Source organism: Chlamydotis macqueenii, chromosome 1, assembly GCF_036417535.1.
Source record: "Chlamydotis macqueenii isolate bChlMac1 chromosome 1, bChlMac1.mat, whole genome shotgun sequence".
Lineage (NCBI taxonomy): Eukaryota > Metazoa > Chordata > Aves > Otidiformes > Otididae > Chlamydotis > Chlamydotis macqueenii.
Genome location: NC_141556.1, coordinates 178,516,419 through 178,544,312, shown reverse-complemented (window position 1 = coordinate 178,544,312; position 27,894 = coordinate 178,516,419). Strand labels below are relative to the sequence as shown.

Here is a 27,894-nt window from a genome sequence, read left to right as displayed (position 1 = left end):
CAATTTGAGGGAGTGGGCATGAGTAGCGTAGTGTTACCCTGTTTGACGTAACTGGTATGAGGGTTCTTGTTACTTTCTAAGTAGGGCATTTTTTTTGTTGTTTAGAAATTATGGAAGAAGAAATCTCTTACTTGGTTTCATCTCAGTGTAAGGAAACTGATTACATGAAGTAATTTTCCAAGTATTTTTAAATCTATACTTCACCAGCCCAAAGATGCAAACTAAAGACAATAATCTTACATACAGAAAAGATGTTTGCCTAATAGATACGTCATGTGATATTCTAACTTATTTTTTTTTTTCTTCAACAGGTACCTTTCAGATGAAGGAATTGAAGCTTGCCTAAGTTCATCTGAAAAAGTTAATACAAATGACATTATCCTAGTTGCCCTTAATGTAAGTTATGATTGTGAAAACTTTTTTTCTGACAGATTATGCCAAAAATGATATATCTAGTGGTGTACATCTGCATGGCTAATTAAGTGTACTGTTGTCTGTGTGATTTACATAAAGGACAGAGTACCTGTCTGTCTCCTTGTGTCTCTGAGTGGTGAGTTTTATTTGGAAGTAACACCTATTCCAAACTGTGAAACCTGGAGGAGAAAAATGACACAGTTTGTAGTAGGAAAATATGTTTATGAAATGTAAATCTAAAGTCAAAGTACAAGCACTAATAAAATCAGAAGTGCTGTTTATTGACATGGGTATGAAATTGTGGTACAAAATTAGTTTGTTGAGATGAATAAAACACCCTTGCTTAATTTGACTTGCAGACATGATACCCCTTAGAGCATGTTCAAACTAGTGGGGAATTTTCCTGTGATGTGTACATATTTATGTAACTACAAACGGATTTTTTGATTTACTGTAGAAGTCTGGATTAGTAGTCACTATTCCTGCCAAAAAATTAATGCAAAATGTAGAAGATAGAGGAATAGCTTGGAATCAATAAACCTTAATGCTTTTAAGGACTTGAGAAAAGTGTGCAGGTGAATTCCTATTTTTCAGAATTCTAGTATATATATTGTTAGTAAACATTAGCAAATCTGCTTCCTTTCAGTAACAATGAAAAGAGGGCAACTACTTAGTCCATGTATTTGTTACTTATTTTTAATTTATTCTATTAAAATAATGAGCGAGAGTTTTGAGAATTTTACGTTTTCTTTGTTTAAAACTTCAGTCATCCATACTCAGAAGCTGTAAAGCTTGTATGCACTGTATATGGATTTATGGAGACTTTTTGTCTTTTGTAATAGCTATGTGTAGTTGCAAGGGGAAAAACAATGCAGTAGAGCACTGAGAGAAAAATGTTCTTTCTGAATGAAACTGTGAATGAGAATTGTTAGGGATTATTTTGTCCATCTTTGAGATTCTACTGCTGTTGGCTTGAGATTATACTCTGAGAAAAGTATACTGTCTGCTCCTTTGGAGCATGTGTTCATCACTCATATATATGCATCCACCAATTCATGTGATGAATTTGAAAGGTAATAAAGCAAAATTATAATGCAAAAATGCAAAGAATGTAATGCAGAACATGCAGAGGGTAAGCATTTGGTTTCTAGACTGTAGGAACATGCCTACACATATCTGAGAATGCATTACTGCTTTATAAAAAAACAAGTAGGGTACTTCAAGTTGGTGGGTATTACCCTGCATGTAGCTTATATGCTGGAACAAGTACTAACGTGACCATTTGTGCGTGTATGTATTGTATTTCCAGTTTGTTTGATAGATTAAAAAAAAAACAACCAAACCCCCCCCCCCCCAAAAAAAACCACCCCAGATATGTTATGCAAGTACTCCAAAGCCATTTTTAATTGTTTATCAATATTTTTGTCATTAAGTCAGTTGTTTTGATGCCTAGAAGATTAAGTTGCCTGTTGGGTAAGTAGGGAATAGTAGCGTGGCTTGAACGGCAGGGTAATAGTGAATTTAGATTCCACTGCTTACAAATTCACAAATTATTTTCTTGACTGCTAGAGACACTTTTCAGGCAGAAGAAACCAGGAAGTCAACCAATCTTTATTTGTGTGTGTGTGAATTGCTTAAATAAGTGTGAAATAGACATAAATGTACTTTCAGTTCTTCAGATGTTTTTATTATGTGTAAGACCTTGCAAAGAGTTTGTAGAAGTTGTGTCCGCTTCCTGCTGCTGTGATTGCAAAGCACCTTGCTGGAGACTTGTCAATTATATGGATATGGGATATGTAGGAACAGTTTATAGGAACCTGTGTGCTATTCAGAGATAAATAACTGACAGATGATAAATCAGTTCCCTCAGGTGGGCTCAGATTGAAAACTGAATGGGTTTTCTTATCACTGTTTATGGCTATCTTGTGCAACAGAAAGTGGGCTGAGCGTTTATCTACTCAGTGTATTTACTCTGAGTATCTACAAGAAGAGCATCCCTACACTTCTGTTTGTAGGGTACCAATGTTTCTCAGTGAAAAACAGAATACACGACTTGTTTATGATGTTTAGATACCAAACTGTAGTGCTGCTCACTTCTAGATTAGTAAGAATGGTCCGTTGGCATAAATTAAGGGCAAGTTAGTGTTCAAGTTCTAGTAGTAATCACATTTAGCCCTTCTTCTTTTGGAAGTGTTTATTATCATAATAAATAAGGAGGACTTTCAGCTTCAGTACAGTAATCTGCACCAGCTTGTTCAATTTAAAACAACATTGCTTTTTTCAAGTAATGGAATTTAGAAAACATGGGTTTTTTTAGGCTGTACTGCTGTACTTTATTTTTTTTTTGTTAACATGTGTAAATGCACTAAAAACCTAATACATAAAGTTTAATTAGTTTTTGTTCCACTTCCTGTTTTCACATGCTGCACCTTTTATCCATCCAATGCGTCCTTTTGTGACAAATCATCCTGATTGATATGCTTGTGCAAACACTATTAGTTGAGGAAAGTGCTTTTGTGGAGATTTGTTCCTTTGATCTTATGAATTCTTTAGTTTAATATTGTCAGTGGCAATGTTGTGCGGTTACTGAGTAATGTCATGCAGCTGTCTACCTCACTTCCAAAAGAAGTAATCAGACTTAAAAAACATTTAATGGAAATACGATGTAAACTTTTTCTCCCGGTAGAATTGCAAAAATCATTGCATAGGACCTTTTATGAAGGATTTGTACATGTAAAACCATACAAACTAAGAACACTTTTCTCCAAGTGCCAGAGGGAGAGCGAAGAAAGAAGTTTACCTCTATTAAACTTCAGAGTTTATGTCTAATAATTAAACATTATTAGTCATTTTGTTTCATCTGTTAGAAGCATCCTAATCATCTTTGAAAATGTGCTTAAAACAAGAATATGATTTTCAAAGTGAAAGGTTTTCTTTTGTCAGCTCTTGTAGTTGTTGATTTTTTTTTTTTTTTCCCCCATCATATGCAGTTAAGAGGGATAGTTTTTTGTTGACTTTAAGTAGTTGGTATTATGGAAGAAATACCCGTATTTTTTCTATTTTATTATGTGTTTTTTTTTTTTTTAACAGGATATTTTAGGTTAATATTCTCTTGTCTTCTGTATTTATTTCAGACAGATTTAAGAACAATTGGCAAGAAATTCCTCCCCAGTGACATCAATGGTGGAAAGGTGGAGAAGGTAGACAAGATTTTTACTTCACTCTTTCTGTGCTTTGTGATTTCTGGGTGATGACAACCTTATATGGTGCGTTAGTGTGGTTTTGTTTTTATTTCATCTACAAAATAACACCAATATTTGACTATATTTTAAGATAAACATATGAATGTATTAGTTTGCCCACTCAACTTCATAAAGAGAGGACTGTTTCTTTTTATTTATTCTCAACTTTGAAATGCTTGAATAAATGTGAACAATCCTAGCAAGTCAGTTTATCACTCAAAAGTCATTTAACTTATTTGATCTTGACATGGTATCAGTTGTTTTTTGTCCCCCCCCACCCTTGTTCATATGAGGGCAACAAAGCAGGTAAGGAATAAAGCAAAGCAGCTGTGTTGTTGTGATACATAGTGATGTATGTTGATGCTGTATTACTTGATATACATGATTATAGCTATACACTTTATGTAGTTTTCCTATGGCTAAGTATCCTGTAGGTTATGTGGATAAACCATGTTAGATGGTGTAAAACTTTATATGCTACGGAATAGCATTATACTCGAAACTTGGGTGTGGTAGATCTTTGAAATATGTTGTATGTTTAGATAAAAATTAAATTTGGCACATTCAGTACACCCTTCATTTTTTCTTCCTTGCATACAGGTAAGAGAGTGAGTAAATGAAAAAATCTTATTTTAAACCTAGTAGTAGTTCTCCATTCAAATCGTTATCCCGGGGTTCCAGATATTGACAGTCTGTATCACTAATGTTAAAGTTCTGGGGAAACATATTTCATTACTGTTGAAATTCAAGTAGTGATAAATCAAGGTGACTTTGTTTTAAGAAAGCAGGGTTAATGAGAGGGGCTGTTAAAAGCTGTTTGGATTCCCACCCCCCCCCCCCCCCCCCCCGTACTGATGCTATTGTCTGAATGGAGTGGTAGACACTGGCTTCCATGAGAACAACAGCAGGAGCATTATTGTCAGATATGAAAAACACACTTGAGAGATAATGTATTGCAGAATTAGAATTTTTAGCAAGACAGCAGTATATACATGAAACATTACTTATTAAAGTAAGTTTATGGAAGAAGTTTTAATAACTTACTTTGTTATTGTGTGGAGCTACGTCACCAATTTTTGCACTATTCCTTTCTCAGTGGTTTAATTGGAGTAGTACTGAATTCTGCATTTCAGATCATGTAATATTCACAAGGTCCAAATGTACTCAGTTAAATGTAATTCTCCAGAGTATTAAGCTTGTATATATGGTAATGCTTGCCTTATTTAGTTTTGCTGTTGAAACATGATTTCAGTTCAGAGTTACTTTAGCAATACTGTTTTTTGAGTTCTGTTGCGTTATAGTAGGATTTCTTTCGAGGTAGTTGTTCAGTTTTCATTCATTACTTGAGAATATGCCTAGTAACTTGTCCATTTCCTTGAGAGGGAATGTTTTCTAAATTTCTATTATGTGGTTCAAGTGGTTAATTAAAGGTAAAAGTGTCATTAATTTCCTCAAAGTTTTGATGGATGTTATATTTGAGAATCTACTTACATGCTTTGAAATGTTTACTTCTGGTTTAACTGCTCAAGTCACCACTTGGGTTTTTCATGTTTCTCAGCTGAAACTAGAGAAGCTGCAATTGTGCCATTTGTTTCCACAAAATAAAAAACACAAAACCTCTGCACAAAACAGAGGAATGTGTACTTGAAAACTGTGATGGTTAGTGCTTTTGAAATACCTGTGAGATAACAGCTACCCTTTTGTGGGAAAAACCTCCTGCACCAGTACACACACAAATACATCTCTATATTTTGTAAAACTGAATATGTCAGAAAATGAAAAGATGGAAAAAAGTGAGAAAAATCTAGTTATAATTTTCAAAGATCCCTATTAAACTTGCTGCTCTTCCTCAAATGGTATTTGTTAAAATGTAGGGACTTACATACTTCTATCAATATTGTTAAGGACCTAGATTTCTTTACATGTGAACTTCTAGTAAAATTTGGTTTCATCTGACTTTAATCAACTATCTTTATTTAGATTACACATCTTAGAAAATATTTTTTTTTAAAAAACAAAAACAAAAACAAACCAACCCCAAACGCCTGCAAAGCATTCAAAATCTTCCAGCTTTTGAGAAGTAATGATTGCACAGAAAAAGTCTATGTTTGAGCATGGCTCCTGTTTATAGTTTTCAGACCAGATTATCAGTGTACTTTGCTTTTACTGTACTGTTTTCTTTTTATTTTTTGAGTAAGCTAAAGTAAATCTGACTACTTAAGTTCTGCTATTTAGCCTGCAATGAATGCAAATATTCTATGCTATAGAACTGTGTGTTTATAAAGGAGAATATCTGCATTATACAAGTAAGTGATACGGTTGGGACAGGAGTGACTTGTCAATTTAATCTCTCTGTATACCAAGCATTTGTGGTTCAGAAATTCTTCGGGAAACAATAGAAAACATATGCTACTATTGATCCTCTCATCCCAAACTAGGATCAGTGTTATTTCTGTATCTTGAGAATGTACACTGTATTTCCATCTTGCATAGAAAATAACTTTATTTTGTAGTATTAGTGTCATAGGAAAATTTATAGCTCTGTTTTGTATGGATTTAAAAAAAACCAATATTACCAGCGTTAACCACAAGATGGCCCCTTTTGCATAGGATTTGAAAAAGCTGAACCCTCCCATTTCCACATAGGTGACTATATACCGTAAATATATGATAAGTATTTTTGATGGAATAAAAATGCAAATAAGACTATGAAGTTGTAATGTATAATTTAGTGATGATGTTACTTTTAAGGCGTAAGTGATTTTCTTTTGAGCATTTGTGTTCCATTACAATGGAAATATTCATTCCAGAAGAACCATTCAGAAAGGATTTTATTTCTGAGCTCAGAGAGATGCTTTCCACGTACTGACAGATTGATAGTGGGCAGTTGAAACATAAGTTTCAAGCAATTCTAACTCCTGTTTATGAATACTCACATGCTTCCCAACAGGGCAGCCTCTTCGAGTATTCTACCAGCCTCAGTGTAAAACATTTTTTCCCAATATCTCATCTAAATCTACCTCCCTCTATTTTAAAACCATTACCCCTCTTCCTGTCACAACAGGCCCTACTGAAGAATTTTTCCTCGTCTTTCCTGTGGGGGCCCCCTTTAGGTATTGGAAGGTAGCTATCAGGTTTCCCCAAAGCCTTCTCTTCTCCAGGCTGAAAAGTCTGTGAAAATAATTGTGGTGTTAATGTGGTGTATATTTGAGAAACCTGCACACTTACATTCCTCTTTTCCCCTGGTTTTTGAAATGACATGTAGTTTATTAAAGAAGCAGACACTGTTTTCCAAGTTCAGTGAATGTGCAGCTCTACTTTATTGTACTGTGTGCTTGACACTGTAGACACAAACCCCTGAACATATTGGCATATATGTTCATAGTTAGCCTAGCCCTCATTTCTTTGCACTCCAGATTTTTTAAGGGATCTACTGAACAATTGTTTAAAACCAAAAGCAAGTACCTAGAACTGGAATTTGCTCAACACTTGTGAAAAGAAATTGCCATCATAGTAAAGCTGTTCAGCTGGGTGACAAACCTAGTTGTGGTTAATTAGAAATGCTTCTCATTTGCCTAATGGTTCTTCACCTTTACTTCAAAACCACCGTATAATGTTAAAAACTGTTAGCGTTAATTCATTATAAGGGTAGGTTTTTGTTGAAGCAACCCATAGGTGTGGTGCTGGGTTCATTCACTACTATAGAAAGAATCTTTCTGTCCAGATACCCTAGAAGAGAGCTTTTTGTGTAGCTTTTGCTGTACTTGACTGATGGAGGAAGGGAACTTGTTTTCATACTATATATTTGATTATCCAGTTTTGCTTCTGTTGAAATAAAGGGAAAAAGATTCCATTTGTGTCAGAAACAGAACTGATCTTTTAGTAGTTATTGAAAGAAATAAGGTTCAGTCAGCATTTGCTAAATATACTGTTTTTCTTATTTATGCTCTTTTCTTCAAACACTCAGTATTAAAGAAGAAAGATAAGAGAGCTTTGAGTTTCAGTATATTCCAAATAAACAACTTATTCAGCTTTTGAGAAGTCCTCCATCCCTAATACTGTATTTTCCATGTTTTGATTTGAAGTCATAAACAGTACAGGTGACTTCAAATTTTAAACTTATTTGAAACTATCAGGAAACTTAAGTGGAAATTTTAGTTTATATTACTGGCTATTGTCTTAAGATCTCAAACCCATTTTAGTAGTGACCTCTGTAGGGTGCTGCTTTTGCTCCTTTAGTGACTGTTTCCCTGCTTCTGTTAGTACAATGTCATGCTTTGTTGGTATTCCAAAGTATTCTCATCCTAAATAAAGTTCCTGTTTCCTCATATTCTAATTTATCTAGTTTCAGTGCTTCTATTGTGTTATTTATTTGTTTCTCTTTTCTTTATATATATTTATGTCCTGGTTATCTGCTCTCATTTTGTTTCTTCTGGGCTACCTGTTCCGTCTCACAGGGAAGCAGATGATGAAATGTACACTTCTCATCTTTTCTGCTGTCTTTTAGGTGCTAGAGATCAATTGAGCAGCAATAGATTATTCATTTTTATTTATCAGAGGGGTCAGAATGACTGTACTATAACTGAAATGTGATGAAGTGGTTTGGTTGGTTGGTTTTGGTTTGGTGGGGTTTTTTTTTGTGGTTTTTTTTTTTTTTTTTGAGTGTGGAGTGGAGTTTGTTGGTTGGTTGTTTTTGGGTTTTTCTTTGTTGTTGTTTGTTTTTGTTTTGTAACATAAACTGTAGTAGTGATGTCCCTTGAATTTGTTACCTTCTATTTGCACGTCTGAAGAAGTTGTGTTTCTAGTTAGTGTTTGCAAACTTAGTCTTCAAAGCTGGTTATTTCTTTCTTGTGAACACTTTGTCAGTGAGACCGTGAGGTGCAGCATGTGAAATCCACAGTATGTTGGAAGTGACAATAGTTGCAGTTGTGTGTGTTTGCTCCTCCGGTTCTTTTCATTCAGTTCTTTTCCAAAATTGATCTTGTAGAGATACATCACAACCATTTCTATGAAAAAACTGTTTTTATCATGCTTTAGAACATGCAGTACATGAGTGATGGAAATTGAACATTGCTGCCTCATCAAATTACACTTTGCTTTGCCTGGGGGCATCTGTTAGTGTGTCTAGATATTACAGTGTGTTTGCTTCATGGTGTTAACAGTTCTGTCTTTCCTGTTTTGCATATATAGCTGGAAGGGCCATGTGTTCTGCAAATACAGAAAATACGCAATGTTGCTGCACCAAAGGATAACGAAGAATCTCAGGCTGCTCCCAGAATGTTACGTTTACAGATGACCGATGGACACACAAGCTGCACAGCTGTAGAGTACAGTAGCATGTCACAAATAAGGTGGACAACTTTCTTTTCAAAGTTTTGCTTTGATAGTTAAATATCCTTAAAATAATGGCATTGGCCTTAGTAATATATGGAAAAATGGACTGAAAAAACAGCTTTCCTGAAATTTAGTATATAAAGGAAAATGTTAAATTCAGCATGCAAAGGTGTATATGAATGTACTTTACAATACTGTTTAGGCTGAAGTACATAATGGAACAAAGAGGATTTTTGCAGCCATCTGCTGAGTCAGAGTTGACATGCACACAACATTTTGGATGTGTGCAAACTTGAGCCAAATTCCCAGTTTTCAGTAGTAGCAGACCTTTTGTCTGACTTTAGCAGCAGGGTCACAAACCTGACACACCTTACTTAATGCAACTAGTACTGCTTTACTATGGGCAAGGCTTTAACTCTGATTGAATTAGTAGATATTTCTTCAGTTAAAAATGAAGAGTGAGAGTGCTAATTTCTGTTGAATGTGGAGATTTTTTGTGTGTTTGGTTATGAAGATGCTGAAAATTAAGACTATCTCTAGTGTTTAGTCTCTGGAGTCATGTTGTGCTTTGCTCTTCACTCTAGTTCAGATTGCTATGATTTAAAAAACCTTCCTCTTTCTTTCTCTGCTAGCTGCAACAGTTAGATACGGATGTATACATCATTTTTAAATGTCACCTTTTACTGTTAAACTGTTCCTTCTGAGCAGGAGCCAACTTGCAGTTTAGAGTGATGCTGTCTTAAAAGGTAGAACACTTAGTAATATTTTAATTTTAGCTTGAGCCAGCAGAACTTGGAATATCATATTCCAACATTAATATAAGCAGAGGAGAAAAGGAAGGTAAACAGACTGCTCTGTAAGTAGATTCTAGATCACAAAATACTTAAAGAACACCCAGGAAAAGACATAATTTGAAAGCTTTTAGATAAAATCTCAGAAATGTCAGAGAACTTATCACTCTGTAGTAATGATGTGGGCTCTTATTTTCAAGTAACATTGTATGGAAAATTAATTTGTGTTGTATGTGGTTGTTTCAGGTTTGAGGTTGGATTATTAACCTGGAGTAATATGCTGTTTCGCTACATATCGTTTCTCTAAATGAATAAAAATCAGTTTTATTTTAAGTTCTTCATTACTATAGTTTCTGTTTACCCCCCGCCTTTGCATAATTTTCATTTTTTGCCATATTTATTTCTTGTCTATTTTTTCTGATATCATTTTCTTTGCTTCTATCAGAACAATATTGGAAATCCATTAATATTGCTAAGGTTAATGCAAGTAGTGCTGAAATTGGCTGACCCTGCTGTGAATGTTCCTCCCTGTGTAGTATGGTCCTGTGATTGCACCAACAGCTTTAGCATATTTTAAAGAGGTTATTGTCGCTCAGTCGAAAGGCTATAACTGACTGTGTCCTGTTTTTCACAAGAAAAATAATAGTTTCCAGATTGTGCTTCTTGTCATATCTTTCAGTTACGTAGATGTGTGATTCTTTTATACATCTGTTGTTGTTTTTCGTAGGGTAGATTTACATGATAAGAAGCTGAGGTACCTCCCTGTGGGACTTGATCACAGAGTTTTTAAATGGTAGAGTAATGAGAGAAACAGCACTGCAAGATCATGTTTTTTGTATTTATTCTGGTACAGTCCGGGCTGTTAGTAATGTACAGAGAGCTGTTCTCTTTGTTTTTTCCCCAAGTTAAATGTTTGAAACAAATGAGATGATTAACCATCTGGAAATCTATTTATTAACTATAAATGCATACTAGGATGAGAAACTTAGAAAACTGACTTTGAGACATCTTCTGTTAGTCTAAACAAATCACATCCTTAGTGTGGTATTGTTAAATTGGATTTTAAGCGAACAGACAATTTGCAACCATTCATCTCTGTTAGAATCTAATTTGCAATATGGCATTTTTGCGTAATGAATGGGAAGTGTTCCAGTAAAGCTATTGAGAAGTACTGTGCATACTGAAGGAATTGTTGCAAAGGTTTTTGATGCTAATTTTTTATGATGAAATATGACAGTGGTACAAGTACAGTAAGTGTAGAATTAATGTGGTTTTGGTGGCAGAATATTAATACATATATTTGAAATATTTGGTTTTGTTTTTACTTCTAGCCTGAACACTCCACCTGGAACAAAAATTAAGCTTTCAGGAACTGTTGAAGTGAGAAATGGATTCTTGCTGTTGGGTGACAGTAACACAGCAGTTCTCGGAGGTGAAGTGGAGCATCTTATAGAAAAGTGGGAATTACAAAGGGTGAGGTAACACCACTGGAAATATTTGTCTTATGGAATGCATGTTACATTTAATGACATCAAGCTTAATGTGTTGACTGTGAGCTTTCATATTATAAGCTTTTAGAACTTTCCTGTTGCAATATTTTTAGAGAGGCAGCCAAATCCATGTAAATAGGCCTTATGTGTAATGTTGCAAATGAAATTTTAAGTGATCTTTGCCTCGGAATTGATTCTTTTCATAGTCTGCAAGAATTGAAAACAATAATCAAACGGATTAAGTTTATTTCAGTGTAGTCATGGGTGGTTGCTTTCCTGAACAATGTGTTTGGTATAAAAATTATATTATAGAATTATGCCTTTTACAGTTATCATCTACAGACTACATTTTTGAGACAAAAATAAATATAATAAATGTATAGAAAGCATTGAAGTTGGTAACCTTAAGTATGAATTCTGTGTTGCAGATTTCATCAGTGCTTTGTAAATTTGTGATTGGAAAGAGAAGTTGGAAGTTATAAAATCTTTCAACAAGCTATAAATGCTTGTGAGCCCCTTTACTCTGTTCCAATAGAACAAAAGTTGCTACAGGAAGACTTTTTCATGTATTTCTTCACAAATGAGTGGAAGTTTCTAGGGCAGGAAGTTGTGACCCTGCTACAAACAGTCCCAAATACTTACCTAATCAACTATTTCTACTGCTATACAGATATATATTTATATTTTTATGCCCGCGTCTCTGAAACTGAGTAGCTGCTTATGAATATGATGGTCATTTCTGTGTAAAGTACTTGTTTTGTTGTTGCTGATGTTAAGTTTGGCACAGCTGTTTTTGTTACAGCTAGCCTTCTTCGGCGTTCATTTGTGTTTTATCGATTTGAGCAAAATCCATATTTATTTGAATGTCTTAGTTACACAGTGTCTACTCTAGTAGATTCTGTTTGGCATCCTTCTGTGTTTTTGTAGTTGAAAATAATTTTTTAAAAACATTCCTGGTTTTAAATGAAGCTACCTGCTTGATTAAAAAGAAGCTCCTGGGGTCAACAGAAGAAATATCCCATTTTATAATTTTTATTCATATTCAGTGTAAAGTCTTGTGAGTTCTCCCTCCAGTTAAAAACCACTAATTTTTAAGATTGATAGGGACAGAAGAGAGACATGTAGAAGTAACGTGTTCTTAAGAATGACATCTGATCGATAAGAGAAGAGTTAATAGAATTGGTCAGTTTCATTGATGATACTTTGGACAGTCTGTTTTCATGTTTCTTCCATCTGGGCTTCAACAAATAAATATTGCTTTATAAAATTTAGTTTGATTTTGAGGTCAATGTCAGGAAATAACTCAGAACATATTCTGTTTACAAGAAAGTAAACCATTTAATAACTATTGACATGCTGATGATGCTTCCAGCACTTGCTGTTAGCCAGTTCTGTTGGCTTTATGCAGCATGTTTAAAACAGAGGTAACTAAGTTTTCACCGATTGTTCTGGTAAGATCAAGTATAGAAAGTTAAGTATTGCCTATTGCTGTTCCCTCAGTTCTCTGGTTCTGTCTTGCAGTTTTCTGGAGTATTTTTTTTTTTCTTTTTTTTTTGACGAGGTCACAGCACATGATCAGGTTCCCAGCATAAATGTGTCTATGTCAGAAAAGCTCTAGGTGACAAGAAATCAGTTTGGACAGGTGAACCATGACCAGTGGAAATTGTAGTTGCATTTCTGTATCCGGACTGACAGCTAGACAGACAGCGCTCAAACAAGTCTATAGAAGCCAAATGCTACTTTGATAGCATTTTCCTCATGAACTTGATGTTTCTGTCCTGTTCAGAAGGGTTTAGAGAAGACAACGGTTGACAAGTAAGCAAGATTGTCAACTCTTAGAGATATTTGAGCGAGGACACTGCCACTCCTTGTCCAATCTTGCCACTGAAACTTAAATGAAGTGTTGAACTAGGTTTGCATAAAAAGACAGGAAACTTATATTTGTGTGGCTATTTCAAGTTACATGTTTTGAAGCCTTTTTTTTTTTACTTTCTACTACAAGGTCTGAGAAGTGTTAATTAGACTTCTTATGTAGATGATAAAAATATGTTTCTTTTATACTTACTAAAATAGTTACTGCTATTAAGTCAAATAATATTAGAAAACTTTAGAACTAAAGCCGTTTGTCCAGTCTTACATTATTGCCCGTGCACCTATCTATCAGCTTCTAGTTGCATAGTTGCATTACCATTTTGTTCCATTCAGAATGATGTTTGAAATTGCTTTTGGGAGAAATCAAGTTTTAGTAATGAAAGACTCGCACTACAAATATAGTGCATGTGAAATGAATGCAGTAATACCCCACTGCAGAGATAGTTCACGTGGAATAAATGTGGTATTCTTATTCAATTATGTCATAAAGTAATTCTTGCCTAGAAATTTCCATATTTCTTTTAAGTGTCACTGTTTAAGTGACAGTAAATAAATGAGTAAGGAGTAAATGAGAATACTTTATATTTTCAAATAGTCTAAAAAAATATATATTCACAGAGTAACAATGAGTCATGGACTTCTTCAGTTGAGAATACAGTTTCAAATAGTTATTGTTTCATAGTGTTCCCATTGTTCTGGTGGTGACTGGTGTTTCAATCAGTGAGGATCAGTATCTGCGAGATAATTGGTGGTACCCTTCTTATGATAGAAGGGTACTTTGTATTGCTATTAGACAAAATATCATGATCTATAAGTGAAGGCTGAAGCAAATTTTGCTGAGGTGATTGGTGAGACTGTTTCATAGGCCCTTTTATTTTTGAAACATACAATCTGACAAATGATGAATTATCTGAAAGTAAAGTTCTGTAGTATACTTAATGATTCTTTTATTTTGGTGAAGGTGAGGCTAAATGTTGAGGTATCTGATGGGAAAAGGGAGAAGTTTTATGTATATTTCAAAATTCATGTTAGAAACAAGCGTGAGAGGATAATAGTATATAAAATCTAGGAGTTCAGTCTTGTATCGTAAACCTTTGTTTCTTAAGAGATTCTCTAGGAAATATTTTTTTGATGTCACAATCCAAATACAGCAGAAAGGGTAAAAGAAGCATAGTAAATGTATTAATAACAAAATTTATTGTAAATTATAGTTACTGCTCTGCTACAAGCAAATTAATTGTTAGTTAAAAAATGTTTTTCTTGTTGCCAGTTTACTTTTTATTTGGTGCAAAGTGAAATTTAGTTTCTAAACCAATTGTTTTCATTTTTCAGCAGACAGTGCTACTTGAGAAGGAAGTGTCAAGGCTGTTATTTACCATTAGACAGAGTTCTTGCATAAAATTGTTATCCAGAATAAAATAAATTGTTATGATTCAAAATCCATGTAGCTAAATGTTATTAAATATGCAGTCAATTTTAAGTGCTTTGTTGCTGTTTGCTAAATGACACATTTGAGCAGTAGTTTGGAATGCTCTTTTTGTTATGATTCTGATTTGAGAAAGGTAAAAAAAAAAAAGGTGTGATGGAGCAGAGGGGGGAAAAATACCTACCTAATAAATTAATCTTTTTTTTTGGTGTTTTAAATTAGTGTTTTGTTTGTTGATGTAGGACATAATTATAAAAAATACAGCTGCATCAACACCTTATGCATGTTTTTCCTGATTACAGGACATGAGAAATTAACTATGATAAACTGCTTGAGTTCTTAAACTATCATATAAATATTATTATAATTTGGTTCAGTCTTGGAGTTCATTACAGAATTGCCTACATTTCTCTAGATCCAAACAAACAAAAATCCCTGTAAGGTTTATTGTACTGAGAGTGCCTACCCTGGGGAAGCAGAGCGGCTTGGCCGTGGAGTGGTTGTTGTACTGTGCTGCTTCAGTTAATAGATTCGGGAAGGTATGAGTGTGCTACAGTTGTGGGCCCTTGGTTAGCCCGCAATTCTAAGGCAGCACTTGAAGTGAACTGATTAAAACTAAAGCAGAAAAATTTTATGATTTCTGCACTAAGCGCTTTTTTTTTGGATAATTTAGTGAATACTTTAACAGTGTTTTTTACTCCTCTGAGACATGAGGAAAAGGATTTTTAATATATTTTTTTTTTTTGAATGGCATTAATAACCATAAATGATTTTGAAAATGGTGTTTGGTTCCTGAATAAAACTAGTTAACTTGAAGAGCGGACTAAAAGTTTTGATTTGGGTATTAGCCAAATTAATATATCACTTATTTTAAGAAAATCTCTGACACTGTAGTGGCTTAAAGCATATTCATGTTTATACTACAGTTCTCATATGACAGAATTAAATTAATTTTACATCAGGGTAATAAATATATAGATAAATGTCATATATAGCCTTAAGTAATTAAAACTTTCTCTGCCAATGGGGAGTAGTAAATTATGTATGTAATCATGCATGACTGTCCCAGTGGGGAAAAAAAGGACAGTAAGAAATGAAGAACAGATGCATTATAGAAAATACAATTTTGAAGCATTTTAATAGCATTAAGGACCTATTCTTCCTTTTACCATTTCTGAAACCAAGTATTTCTGTGTAATACAAAATAATTAACACATAACCAAATGTTGATTCCAGTGAATTTCATTATCTTGTTGGTTACTGCTTTTGTCACAATTTGTAAAGAAAGAGAAAAAGTTCATTGACTATGAACAGATATTTTAATACAATGTCTTACAAATTCTTTTTTGTTACTGTTTTTAGTGACTAGTAATTTGAATTATTTGAGAATACTTTGTTTCCAGGCCTCAGTCACTGATTGCCTGATTGTGGCTGAGAGTTAAGAGCACTTCTGTTCTAGAGATATATATTAGTAATTGTTATGCTTCTTGTTATGGTCTTTCAATGCAAAGATCTGCTCATCAATTTAGCATATGTACTGTACTTTTCATAATGCCATAGGGGAGATTTCCTAGTGGCACAATATTTTGTTTCCAACAGTGGCAAAAAGAGATAATTTTTAAGGACAGCACACAGCCTGAGCTTTTATACAGCCTTAGCATCCAGAATTGTTGTATTATGTTTTTTTTAGGGGATACAGTCCTGACTAATCCTTTCAGTATTTGCTTATGCATGGGTTCATGAATTTCACACAATGGTTGAGGTTGGAGGGGACCGCTGGAGGTCATGTGGTCCAACCCCCCTGCTCAAGCAGGGCCACCTAGAGCCGGTTGCCCAGGACAATGTCGAGGCAGCTTTTGAATATTTTGATGGAAACTCTACAACCTCCCTGGGTAACCTGTGCCAATGCTCGGTCACCCTCACAGTAAAAAAAAGTGTTTTCTGATGTTCAGAGGGAACCTCCTGTGTTTCAGTTTGTCCCCGTTGTCTCTTGTCCTGTCATTGAGAAGAGCCTGGCTTCATCTTCTTTACAGTCTGCATTGAGGTATTTGTGTGGATTGATAAGATCCCCCTGAACCTTACCTTCTCTAGGCTGAATCGGTCCAATCCCTTTTTAAACATACGTGAACTGTATGCCTTTACAAACTCTAGTGGCAACAAGTTCACTGAACTCGATGTAAAGAAACATCTGCTACCTATTTGTCTGCTGCTTTTTTCTCTTAGTGTAGAGTTTGGTATATAACTGAATTTTCTGCATTTGCTGTATATGTTGCCTTCATGATTTTGCAAATTTTTGTCATTTTCTTCATCTCCCTGCTGCTCATCCAGCCTTCTTCTTAGGTTAAGTGCTCTAGGATTTTAAGTACGTAATTATTTTTTAAAAGGTTCGTCTTGCAAACTTCATATACTTTCTGAAATAGACACATTTATCATAAAAATCAGTTTTCTGTTTGCAGTTTATTAATCAACAATTTTCTTTTACAGAGTTTAGCAAAACATAATAGGAGTAACATTGGAACGGAAGGTGGTCCTCCCCCTTTTCTACCTTTTGGGCAGGTATAGTATACTATTTTTGTCTTTTTGAAAAAAAGCCCTCTGTCATGATACCTAGGGGCTCTGCTTCCAGTTAGATAAAGACTACCAAAACACCTTACACCAGGATGCCTTGGATGTAATAAATATATACCTGTTTAAAAACAATTGTGTTGATCCTGTCACTTTGTTGAGCCAATTTATATTTAATGTTTTTCCTCTCAATTTGAAACTTAAAATTTTATTCAGTATGTGGAGCCTTTGATTCTTTTGGTCAGGTCTTGTAAACGCTAACATAGTCTCCTCTTAAACACCAAAGTTATTTACAAGAATCATTGTAGCTACTTCATGAACTAAGCTTAAAATGTTAAGCCATTCTTTTTGGCCTTTCTGCTGGACCAGAGGAGTGTGCTTTCAGCAAAGACATCCAGATGTCCTAGGTGTATATTTTTGTGATAATATTCTTTAGATAAAGTTGTGCTATTCTAATGCAATAATACTTTTTTTTTTTTCCCCTCAAATGAGAGTAGGCAGAAGAGTTAATTACAACTTTCTCTTGCATTTTCAGAAATGTGCATCTCATGTGCAAGTGGATAGCAGAGATCTCGATCGCAGAAAGACTCTGCAGATGACAAATACTGTAAAAACTGTTGTGGATAATGATGAATTTGAAAAGCAGAGAACAGCTGCTATCGCAGAAGTAGCAAAGAGCAAGGAGGTTAGAATGCGTGTGCTGCAGCATTTTACTCACTGTGATCTTTTTTGTTCCTTTAAGTCTTTCTCTCTTAAATGACAAATGCTTTCTGATGTTTGCCTGCTTATAATTCTACCCATGTATCTTTAAAAAGATGAACCAAAAATAGAGTGTCCTTTTGGATTTATGGCTATGTTCTTATTTTAAGTGTATAATGTTTTATTGTAGATACGATTTTTATTTCATATGACTATTAAAAATATGTTTTGTACAATTTAGCTAATGAGATTTAAGTAATAAATGGAGGTTACCAATTTTCATCTACTTTTTTCAGTTCTCAAAACCTCATGATTCCCTGCATTCAGTCTGAAAGAATAGCTAGGAAGCTTAGTTCTAATGTGTCAGGTTTTTATGTCCTCTCTTTTGTTTTTCCTTCTAGCTTATCTTTCAGATTTGCTTGCTAAGTCATAGAAACTAGAGTTATGTACCCTTTTTACAGCCTCATTTGGGTACAGGGAGGAAAACTATCTACCTAATAAATTAATCTTTTTGGGGAGTTTAAATTAGTGCTTTATTTGTTGTTGCAGAGCGTAATTATAAAAAAACCACAGCTGTGTCAAATTTACTGCCCTTTTTTTTACTTGCTAAATATTAAGGCTTATTTTCATAAGTTCTGTTTACTGAAATGTTATTTTTGTGCTTATCTGAAGACCAAGACATTTGGAGGAGGTGGTGGTAGTAGCAGAAGTAACCTAAATGTGAGTGCTGGAGGGAATCGAAACAGGGAACTGTTCCAAAAAGAGAAGATAATAAAACCTGAGGGAAAGAATGAAGGTGTCTACCGAGAACTGGTAAGGTGGAAGACTTAAATGGAACCTTATACGTGTACTATTAAGAAAGGAAGAGAAAAAAAAAAAAAAAAAAAAAAAAGTAACAAAAATGAAACCAAAACACCCAGAGGAATACGGGCTTACCTTTCAATTTCTTTTGAAGTCTGTTTAGAATACTGAGGATGCATTTGTACCTTACTGAGATAGTTACAAGTTTAAATGTGATTTTTGTGGATTTTTTTTTTTAAAGTTGTCTTATCTAGTAAGATTTAAAACCAAGTCCTCACAAAATAGTAGTAGTATATGTGGTATAAGACATTACAGTATAGTTTTATTTTTTTGTTTAAATAAGCATGACAGTTTTGCGTGTTAACACTTATTAATTAATTTTAGACAGGAAGATGTTCATCTTTCAATTTCAACACATCAAATAATATTTTCATGTATCTTTTCTTCTGAATTAATATTTATTTTAATAATTTGGTTTCTTTGACGTTGAGAAAACTAAGTGTTACTCTGATATTTAAAATAATAAAGTAGAAATACTTTAGTTTTGACATGAGTGTGTCATGCTTACATGGTCACAAGTAGTGTTTCCTTTTGAGTAAGGCAGGTTACTGAAAAGTGAGAATCTGAACTGTGTCCCTTAATCCAAAACATCGCCTTGTAATGTATTTCATAACTTTATACTTACTGAGAAGTGTTCTTTTGGATCACTGCATTGAGTTAAATATAAGATGAGCAGTGATTGAAGCTTCTGTTTTGATTACTTCAGCAATCTAAAAGTTTATGATGGAGGAAGTACTTGTTATCAAGAACAACTCTGGAGAGGAGTTTCCAAGTATGCAATAACAGTTAACGATTCTGATTTGAGTGATGAAAGCAGACTGAAAGAGGCATCGCAACAATGTAGTAACTCGGTAAACCAGTATTAAAATATTGATAATAAATATAACTTATTTATTGTTGAATATTTTCCACCTTATTTACTTTTACCAAAGGTTTAACAATGAGAAAAAAAGACATTTAGGAACAGTAACTGCATATTATAATCTTGTTTGTATAGTATTTGTCGTCAATTTGCAGCATGGAGAGTCTCCAGGAGCGCTGCCTTCGGCACTGCACTTAGAAACTTCAATATATAATTGTAGAAACAGACTGAAAGGGCCTCAAGAGGTCATTTAGTCATTCCTCTGCCTGATGTAACACCAGTGGTGTATCTTGTAATTCTTGACAACTGTGTCTCAACCTAAATAGACTTTAAAAGAAACCCCAAGAAGACAGACAAATCCCCAAAAACATCAAAAAAACCACCACAGAAATTAAACTGAGTAATTGTTTAAAGTATTGTCTTTTCTATTTTTTTGATGAACTGCAGGAAATTTGTCTTTCATTGCATTAAATATCAGTACTTCTGGCTTACAAAACAGTACTATATCATTTAGTATATCTAGGTGCTCTTTAGAAGAAGCAGCAAATATGAACCCACTAAGCTTGTATAGACAGCCTTCTTCAGTTATAAGTAATGATTTTTTTAGATTAGATATTAGGAAAAAATTTTTTACAATGAGAGTGGTGGAACACTGGAACAGATTGCCCAGAGGTGGTGGATGCCCCATCGCTGGAAACATTCAAGGCCAGGTTGGATGAGGGTCTGAGCAACCTGATCTGGTTGGAGATGTCCCTTCTCCTTGCAGGGGAGTTGGACTAGATGACCTTTGAAGGTCCCAACCCTAACCATTCTATGATTCTGTTTTTAGATCTTAAAGCAATGGATAGTGTATTTGTTCTGTCTTTTTAGAATTATGACATCAAGTAGGTTTGATTGTTGTCTTTTATGTATATTGTGGACTTGTGTGTATATTTAGAAACGATTGAAGGTTTTTCAGCCATCTGGTGAGTTAACCTTCCAAGAAAACTGAAGCACTGTATCTTTAACTACAAAACAAAAAAACCCAAAGAAGTAATTTTTCCTGTTTATTTATGGACAGGCAATAGATTGCAGAAGTCAATCATCCTCCACTCTTAATAGTCCTTATAGTTTATGTCCTACAGTTCTGCCTTTCCAGTTTTGTGTAGAAGAAGCAAGATTTCTGCTGTGTAAATGAAGTTGAAGGGAGAGTTTTTGACATCCAGTGATGGTTAAGATACTAACTCCTTTCTCAAACGGTCTTTGTATCTGGAAAATTGCCATTCCCCCAGGTCTCAAATTGTGACCCATCCAAGATTATTATTTTTTTTTTTAATCCATAGCTGAGAGTACAGATATTTTATATATTAATTCCTTTCCAATTAGTTTTTCAATGTAGCTGTCATGCACATATTTTCCACTGCTGAAAGGAATTGATGCAGCAGTAATGACTAGAAATTCTCTTCTCACCTAAACCAACTACTTGCCTACAAAGGGGAGGAGAGTGAAGCAGATTTGTTGAGCAAGTTTCTCTCTCTGTTGGACCCTTGTTGCCATGCAGAAGAATCTAGGAGAATGGCCAAGAGGAGGAACATTTGGTCATTAAAAGGAATATTTCGTCATTAAAAATAAGACATTATTTAGGCAACTTGAAGTCAAACTCAGGTGGGATGGTGATTCCCTGTAGACCCTGAGGTTGTATTTCTGGCTCATTGGTCTTCAAAGACCTCTTAAATTGCTGTTCCTTTACTTGGTCTTTGAATAGTTAAATTAAGAGTATTATTGAGCTTGAGAATGAAGAAGGCTACATGAAAGCATTGGAGCTAACATTGCTGAGCAATTGGGGTAGCCAAGTGCTGCCAACTCATGTCTTGCCCATTACAGCGATTTTTGCATAGCTAAGCATAGTTAATGAAAGTTATTTGACTTGTGATAACTTCTCATTCTGCTGTATTGAGATACCTCTGTATTGAGATAGCAACCACAAACATGGATTTTTGTGGCTCTGCTCCCAAAAGGAGACCTGCTCATATCTGTTGTCCCAGAACACAGTGTGTAGCTGGAATTAAGACAAACGTTAATGTATTAAAACATCACGAGAAATAAGAAGTGGAGAAATTACATCATGAGATTGTGGAAAACAGGAGAGAGGAATGGTTAAATCTTATTTGTTATACAACTCTCATACAGTTTTAATTTAAATCATTCTAGCAATAAAAGTTAATGTTCTCTTAAGCAGTAGGAGAAAGAAGGGGTTGTGTGTCTTAAGGGCTAGATTCCATTTGCTTTGTGTTTTTATTTTTGGAGGGACATAATATGCCTGTTTTGGAACCGATAGACAAAGTGTTATGTTCATGGGACTCCAGTTAAGGACGTATTTGGTTACTGCTGTTGCAGGAGATGGATAACTGGCATCATTTTTGTTGGGTATGAGATGAAGGACAGAGGGCCTAGTCCCATTTCATGTTATTGTGTGTAAGTCTGCACTGAAAGAGGCAGTTCTCCCTTGAATGCTTTAAAGCATGGGACAGATGTAAGGTTATTTTCTGTCATTAATGCTTTGTGGTTCCTGCTTTGCATTTTTATTATCATGGTCTATACAATTTAGAATAAGAAAGTCTGTATTTCTGTGGAAGTAAATTGTTTGTATTTGCTTTCTTTTACAGAACTGTTAGCAATTACATTTTCTCCATGTTTTAAGAAGTCTATAACTAGATTTTGCATTGTCTATAAAAGCATTAAAACAGGGACAAATGGCTAGATTTTATGAGTATTACTTTGAAAGATTCCTCTCATATCAGAGAGACTGTGTTAGTCTGTCATACTATTCCAATGTATAGCGAAGGAAGAGGTAGACTAAAGGAGTTTGTGCTTGAAACCACATAGTAAAACTGAAACCTGATGATTAGAAATAATAGTAATACTATCAGAAAACTCTACTAGCCAGTTTTTTGGACCTAAGATAGATCATATGTGAAGATTTTATATAAAACTGAAATATTTATCATCAATGAAATTGTGTTTCTATTAAAAAAATAATGAAAAACTGAAGTCAAATCTGGTGGTTTTATAGAGTCTCTATTGTGTCTTATGATTAGTTCTGTGTGTGCCTTTTATTTCAGGTTGATGAAAAGGCTCTAAAACATATAACAGAGATGGGCTTCAGCAAAGAAGCAGCAAGACAGGCACTTATGGATAACAGTAACAGCCTAGAGGCAGCATTAAATTTTCTTCTGAACAGCAGTAAGCAGAAACCCATTCAGGGACCACCACCTAGAGGTAAAGTTTGCGAAGAAATGCTTTAAAACAGTGTTTATGAGCGAAGGCATTTGTGTATGGTAGATTACTGACATGGTTATAGAAGGGCATATCTGCATCGTTTTTTCCTGCAAATTAGAACGCATTTCAGACCTTAAAGCAAATACTTAAAAAAGGCCTCTATATTATATTCTTGAAAAAATTTTGTGTATTTAAAGTCACAGATTTGAATATTCTTAAATGGAAAATATCTGTATCTATTTTGTTTGTGATAGTTGGGATTTTTTTAAAGATAGAAAATAGAAACATTTTATAAATCAAATAATAACTTTAAAAAATTTATTTCCCACCCACAAATAACTTCTGGTGTTTACAGGTAAAGGGAAGGGCCGCGGCCGAATAAGACCTGAAGATGAAGAAGAGCTAGGAAATGCCAGACCATCTGCACCAAGCACACTGTTTGATTTCTTGGAATCCAAAATGGGTACTCTAACAGTAGAGGGTAAGTTTTGAAGTTCATTTATCTGGAACTAGGTGTTTCCTAGAACTTCCTCCACAGTCAGCTGTAAAAAAACCAAGGAGTGCTAGAGAGCTGTTCTTCCCCTTTGAAGAAAGATCAAATAAATCACAGTGGTGATTTGTACTTCTGTCTTGATTATAGGCGAGCTTAGGGTGGGTTTTTTCAGGCTTAGATGTTTAAAAGTCAGTAATTTTAAAAAAGAGGTGCCGTAAATACTGGTTTGTTAATCTGATATGTTAAAGGTTTTCACAACTTTAATGGACTTGCATAGTGTTCAGAAGCAGGTAAAGAAAAAAGGCATAACTGCAGTCCTACTTCCTCAGTTTATGAACAACACATTTTGTCTGCCCAGTTAAGAGTTTAGTAAATGTGATAAGCTAATTGTTTTTGTATGTCTTCTCTTTGTAAGGAAAAAAAAATCTTTTTGGCTGTTGTAAAATATTTACAACTACTTTGTCCTGGTTTTCCTGTTTAATAATGTAAGGAGTGAGGGAAAAGTAGGAAAGAGGGAAGCCAAATAATCCCTCAGGTTTAATGCAAACGATCTAAGATTTTTCTTTAATGTCCTTTTTAGTTACTTTTCTTTCTCAAGAAGCCACAGAAGAATGTTGTCTATGCACCAGGATGTCAATTTAGGTCTAAATCATTCAGTACTCTTTAACAGATAGATACATGGTTTTGTAGGCATTATGGTGTTAGTTTGACAGTTGGACTTGATGATCTTGGAAGTCTCTTCCAACCTTAAGGTTCTATGATTCGTTAAAAGAAAAAAAAGAGGAAAACTCCATGCATCCTGAGGTCTCTAGAGGCTACTGTAATATTAACGTAGAGCTCACAGTAGGCTGAGTAATAAGCTGAGATGATTTTTTCTTTTCTGTATGGCCTTGGAGGTGTTTTGGGGCCAACATTAAATAAAAATATCTGCTTCTATTATTTAACATGAAGGTTTTGTGATGGAGTGGTAATTTTTTCTTCCTATAAAATGACACTTTTCATAAAGGTTGAAAAAAGTTCATACTAGTTTATATCAACTGTTTGATGTTTTGGAGTTTTCTAAGGAATGAGTGCATTTATATATAATTTTTTTTTTTTTTTTTTTTTACTTTGAGTTACAAAGTAGTCTTTGACTGTTAATAACAGACTCTTGCTTTGTGTATTTTCACTGGATTTGGGCTTTTAAAAAGTGAAGAAAAAAAAAAAGATGGTATGGAAAAAGTGGAAAACAAGCTTACAGTAAATGAATGTGAACGAGTTGCCCTGTTGGGAAAGGTATGAACAGCTGTGATGTCAGTAGGCACCAGCGTTTGAAATGCAAGTAGAACATCCCTATTGCTCTGGTTAGTCGAGTCAGAGATGTTTTTGTTGAACGTGGGATTTTTGTTGTAGCTTACATGTATTTAAAAATTTGTACAAATTTGTCTGTTGTTTTTTTACTACAGCAGTGAATTTAAGGTTAGTTGTGTTTGAGAGTCATTACTGAATTAGAAATGAACCCATGAAGCCATGTAGACTCTGGCAGTGCATCAAAACTCAAATTTTCTCTGAGAACTATTAGGACTATCTGCTTTCTATTAAATGCATGACGTATGTTTTCAAGAGTTATTTTTGATAGATTTTTCAGAGCTTTGAAGCTGCACATTTACAGTTGCTACTTGCATAAGCAGTACCACATTTTGCATTAATAGGTTTGAATATTTTTTTGCACCTGTAGCAACTAAAGGTCAGCATATTCAGATGGAAGGAAACATAGCAGTATAGAAATTCAGTTCTTTGAGCTGTACAGAGGATGCCCTTAAACAAGAAGAAAGAGCAGCCAAGTAAAAGGACACATGTTTTGTCATAAAAAAACTTGCCTCAACAGATGGGCTCAGGACTTAGTGAACCTACCAGCAAACCAAGGAGTCTCTTGCTGTGCTGGTAGAATTAGATGCACTGTCAGCCATTTTAGAGTTCACTAAACATTTTTATGACATGCTATGGTTAAGCAAATGCTTTTCTGTTCATAGCTAAAAATGTGATGTCTTGTAGTACTTCTGATATTGTTGCTGTACCTGGGTTGAGTTTCATTGCAATAGTGTCTTTTTTGGCCTGCAAAATAAGTTGTTTTAAATATTTAAATCTTGTTTTATATTTTAGTTGAGTCTAGGTCTTGCTGAAACAGTTTGTACAAAGTGAACAAAAAAGTTACAATAGAATTCCTTTGCTTATGTATATTGTTTATAGTTTGTTTATGGTAAGTATCCACAAGTTTGACTTGCTTTATGAAATGTAGGTAGTTGTAGATGGAACATTTATATCATGAGTCTTCACTGTATTTGTCATAAATTTAAAATATTTAAAGAAAATATATCTCAAATACACAGGCATGCTGCATTAGCTAATATGATTTTGTAAACTGTTCAGGCAATGAATATAATCACATTTTCTAAAGCATGTATAGGGAATTATACTTGAGATACATCTTTTGGCAACTCATTTTGCTTACCAAAGATGAGTTTGATTTTTACAGTGAACAGAAATGACAACAGTGGTAGTGTTTTTCTCTCATAGTATAAACATTGATTTTTCTTTGGATAAGTTTTGTGCTTATATTGAGAGATTAGAGAAGGCTTTTATGTGTGACTGAAAGACATTTAAAGGAAGAATAATAGAAGTATTCCCTGTGAGATATATACCTTTTTTATTGTCAGTAATTTTGTAGTAAGTAAGTTATAGTAATTTTCCAAGAACTGTGAAATAAGTGAATTGCTTCTTCTAAAATGATACTACTGATTGATAGTGTTTGCTTAGGGGGACTTCTATGGTCCTTTGGGTTTAGTTTACATGTATGTAGTTAACATACTGTAGTGTAATAAAGCATAGTTTCATAGAATCATAGAATGGTTAGGGTTGGAAGGGACCTTCAAAGGTCATCTAGTCCAACCCCCCTGCAAGGAGCAGGGACATCCCTGACTAGGTCAGGTTGCTCAGAGCCTCATCCAGCCTGGCCTTGAACGTTTCCGGAGATGGGGCTTCCACCACCTTTCTGGGCAACCTGTTCCAGTGTTCTATAACTCGCATCGTAAAAAATTTTTTCCTAATTTCTAATCTAAATCTACGTCCCTCTATTTTAAAACCATTACCTCTCGTCCTATCGCAACAGGCCCTACTAAACAGCCTTTCCCCATCTTTCTTGTAGGCCCCCTTGAGGTAGTGGAAGACCGCTATCAGGTCTCCCCAGAGCCTCCTCTTCTCCAGGCTGAACAGCCCCAACTCTCTCAGCCTGTCCTCATAAGAGAGGTGCTCCAGCCCTTTTATCATCTTCGTGGCCCTCCTCTGGACCTTCTCCAACTGGTCCATGTCCTTCTTGTGTTGGGGGCTCCAGAACTGGACACAGTACTCCAGGTGGGGTCTCACCAGGGCACAGTAGAGGGGGAGAATCACCTCCCTCGACCTACTGGCCACGCTCCTCTTGATGCAGCCCAGGATGCGGTTGGCCTTCTGGGCCGCAAGGGCGCATTGCCTGCTCATGTTAAGCTTCTCATCCACCAGCACTCCCAAGTCCTTCTCCTCGGGGCTGCTCTCAATCCATTCCCCGCCCAGCCTGTATTTGTGCCTGGGATTGCCACGACCCAGGTGCAGGACCTTGCACTTGGCCTGGTTGAACTTCATGAGGTTGGCACAGGCCCACCTCTCCAGGTGGACCTGTCAAGGTACCTCTGGATGGCATCCCTCCCTTCCAGCGTGTCCACGGCACCACACAACTTGGTGTCGTCGGCGAACTTGCTGAGGGTGCACTCTATCCCACTGTCCATATCGCCGACAAAGATGTTGAACAGGGCCGGGCCCAGCACGGACCCCTGAGGGACGCCACTTGTGACCGGTCTCCACATGGACATTGAGCCGTTAACCACCACTCTCTGAGTGTGGCCATCCAGCCAACTCCTTATCCACCGAGTGGTCTGGCCATCAAACCCATGTCTCTCTAGTTTAGAGAGAAGGATGTCATGCGGGACAGTGTCAAAAGCTTTGCACAAGTCCAGGTAGATGATGTCAGTTGCTCGTCCCTTGTCCACCGATGCCGTCAACCCGTCATAGAAGGCCACCAAATTGGTCAGGCATGATCTGCCCTTGGTGAAGCCATGTTGGCTGTCACCAACCACCTCCTTGCTCTCCATGTGCCTTAGCATGGTTTCCAGGAGAATCTGCTCCATGACCTTGCCAGGCACAGAGGTGAATAGTGTTATCTGAATTAAAAAAAAAAAAAAAAAAAAAAAGTTATATTCTGTTCTTGAGTCATGGTTTTCTGATGAAATAACTTATTAGCTTTTTTAAGGAGTTCAGAAAGTGTTCTGATTATTTTTTGATTTAAAAAAAATATTTCTGCCTTTTTCCCTTCTGAAGAAATTATATTAGGTGTTCTTGCACTTTGTTACTTGGAAGTCAGTGAGTTTTATATTGGTTGCTCAGTTTCATTTTGTTAGTTTTTATTTTCCTTACTGAATGTGTCTAGCCCATAGGACTGTGCCTCTGTTTCTGTGCCAGGTTTTATTTTTATCTTACAGAGTCTACTTCAAATGGGTTTTTCAGGAAATACAGAGG

The 27,894-nt window shown here is 35.3% G+C and overlaps 1 protein-coding gene across 2 annotated transcripts in view; it reads left to right on the top strand.

Moving 5' to 3' along the window:
* TDRD3 (tudor domain containing 3) overlaps window positions 1-27,894 on the top strand; it is a 105,637-nt gene that overhangs the window by 44,773 nt on the left and 32,970 nt on the right. Inside the window, exons 2-10 of one of the 2 annotated variants that reach the window (XM_086771791.1) lie at window positions 312-396; window positions 3,549-3,614; window positions 8,847-9,007; window positions 11,113-11,254; window positions 17,054-17,125; window positions 17,670-17,819; window positions 18,506-18,646; window positions 22,658-22,814; window positions 23,170-23,295. In XM_086771791.1, the coding sequence (XP_086627917.1) occupies window positions 312-396; window positions 3,549-3,614; window positions 8,847-9,007; window positions 11,113-11,254; window positions 17,054-17,125; window positions 17,670-17,819; window positions 18,506-18,646; window positions 22,658-22,814; window positions 23,170-23,295 (1,100 nt within the window). The remainder of the gene's footprint in view (window positions 1-311; window positions 397-3,548; window positions 3,615-8,846; window positions 9,008-11,112; window positions 11,255-17,053; window positions 17,126-17,669; window positions 17,820-18,505; window positions 18,647-22,657; window positions 22,815-23,169; window positions 23,296-27,894) is intronic. The other variant, XM_086771792.1, reaches the window with a different exon arrangement.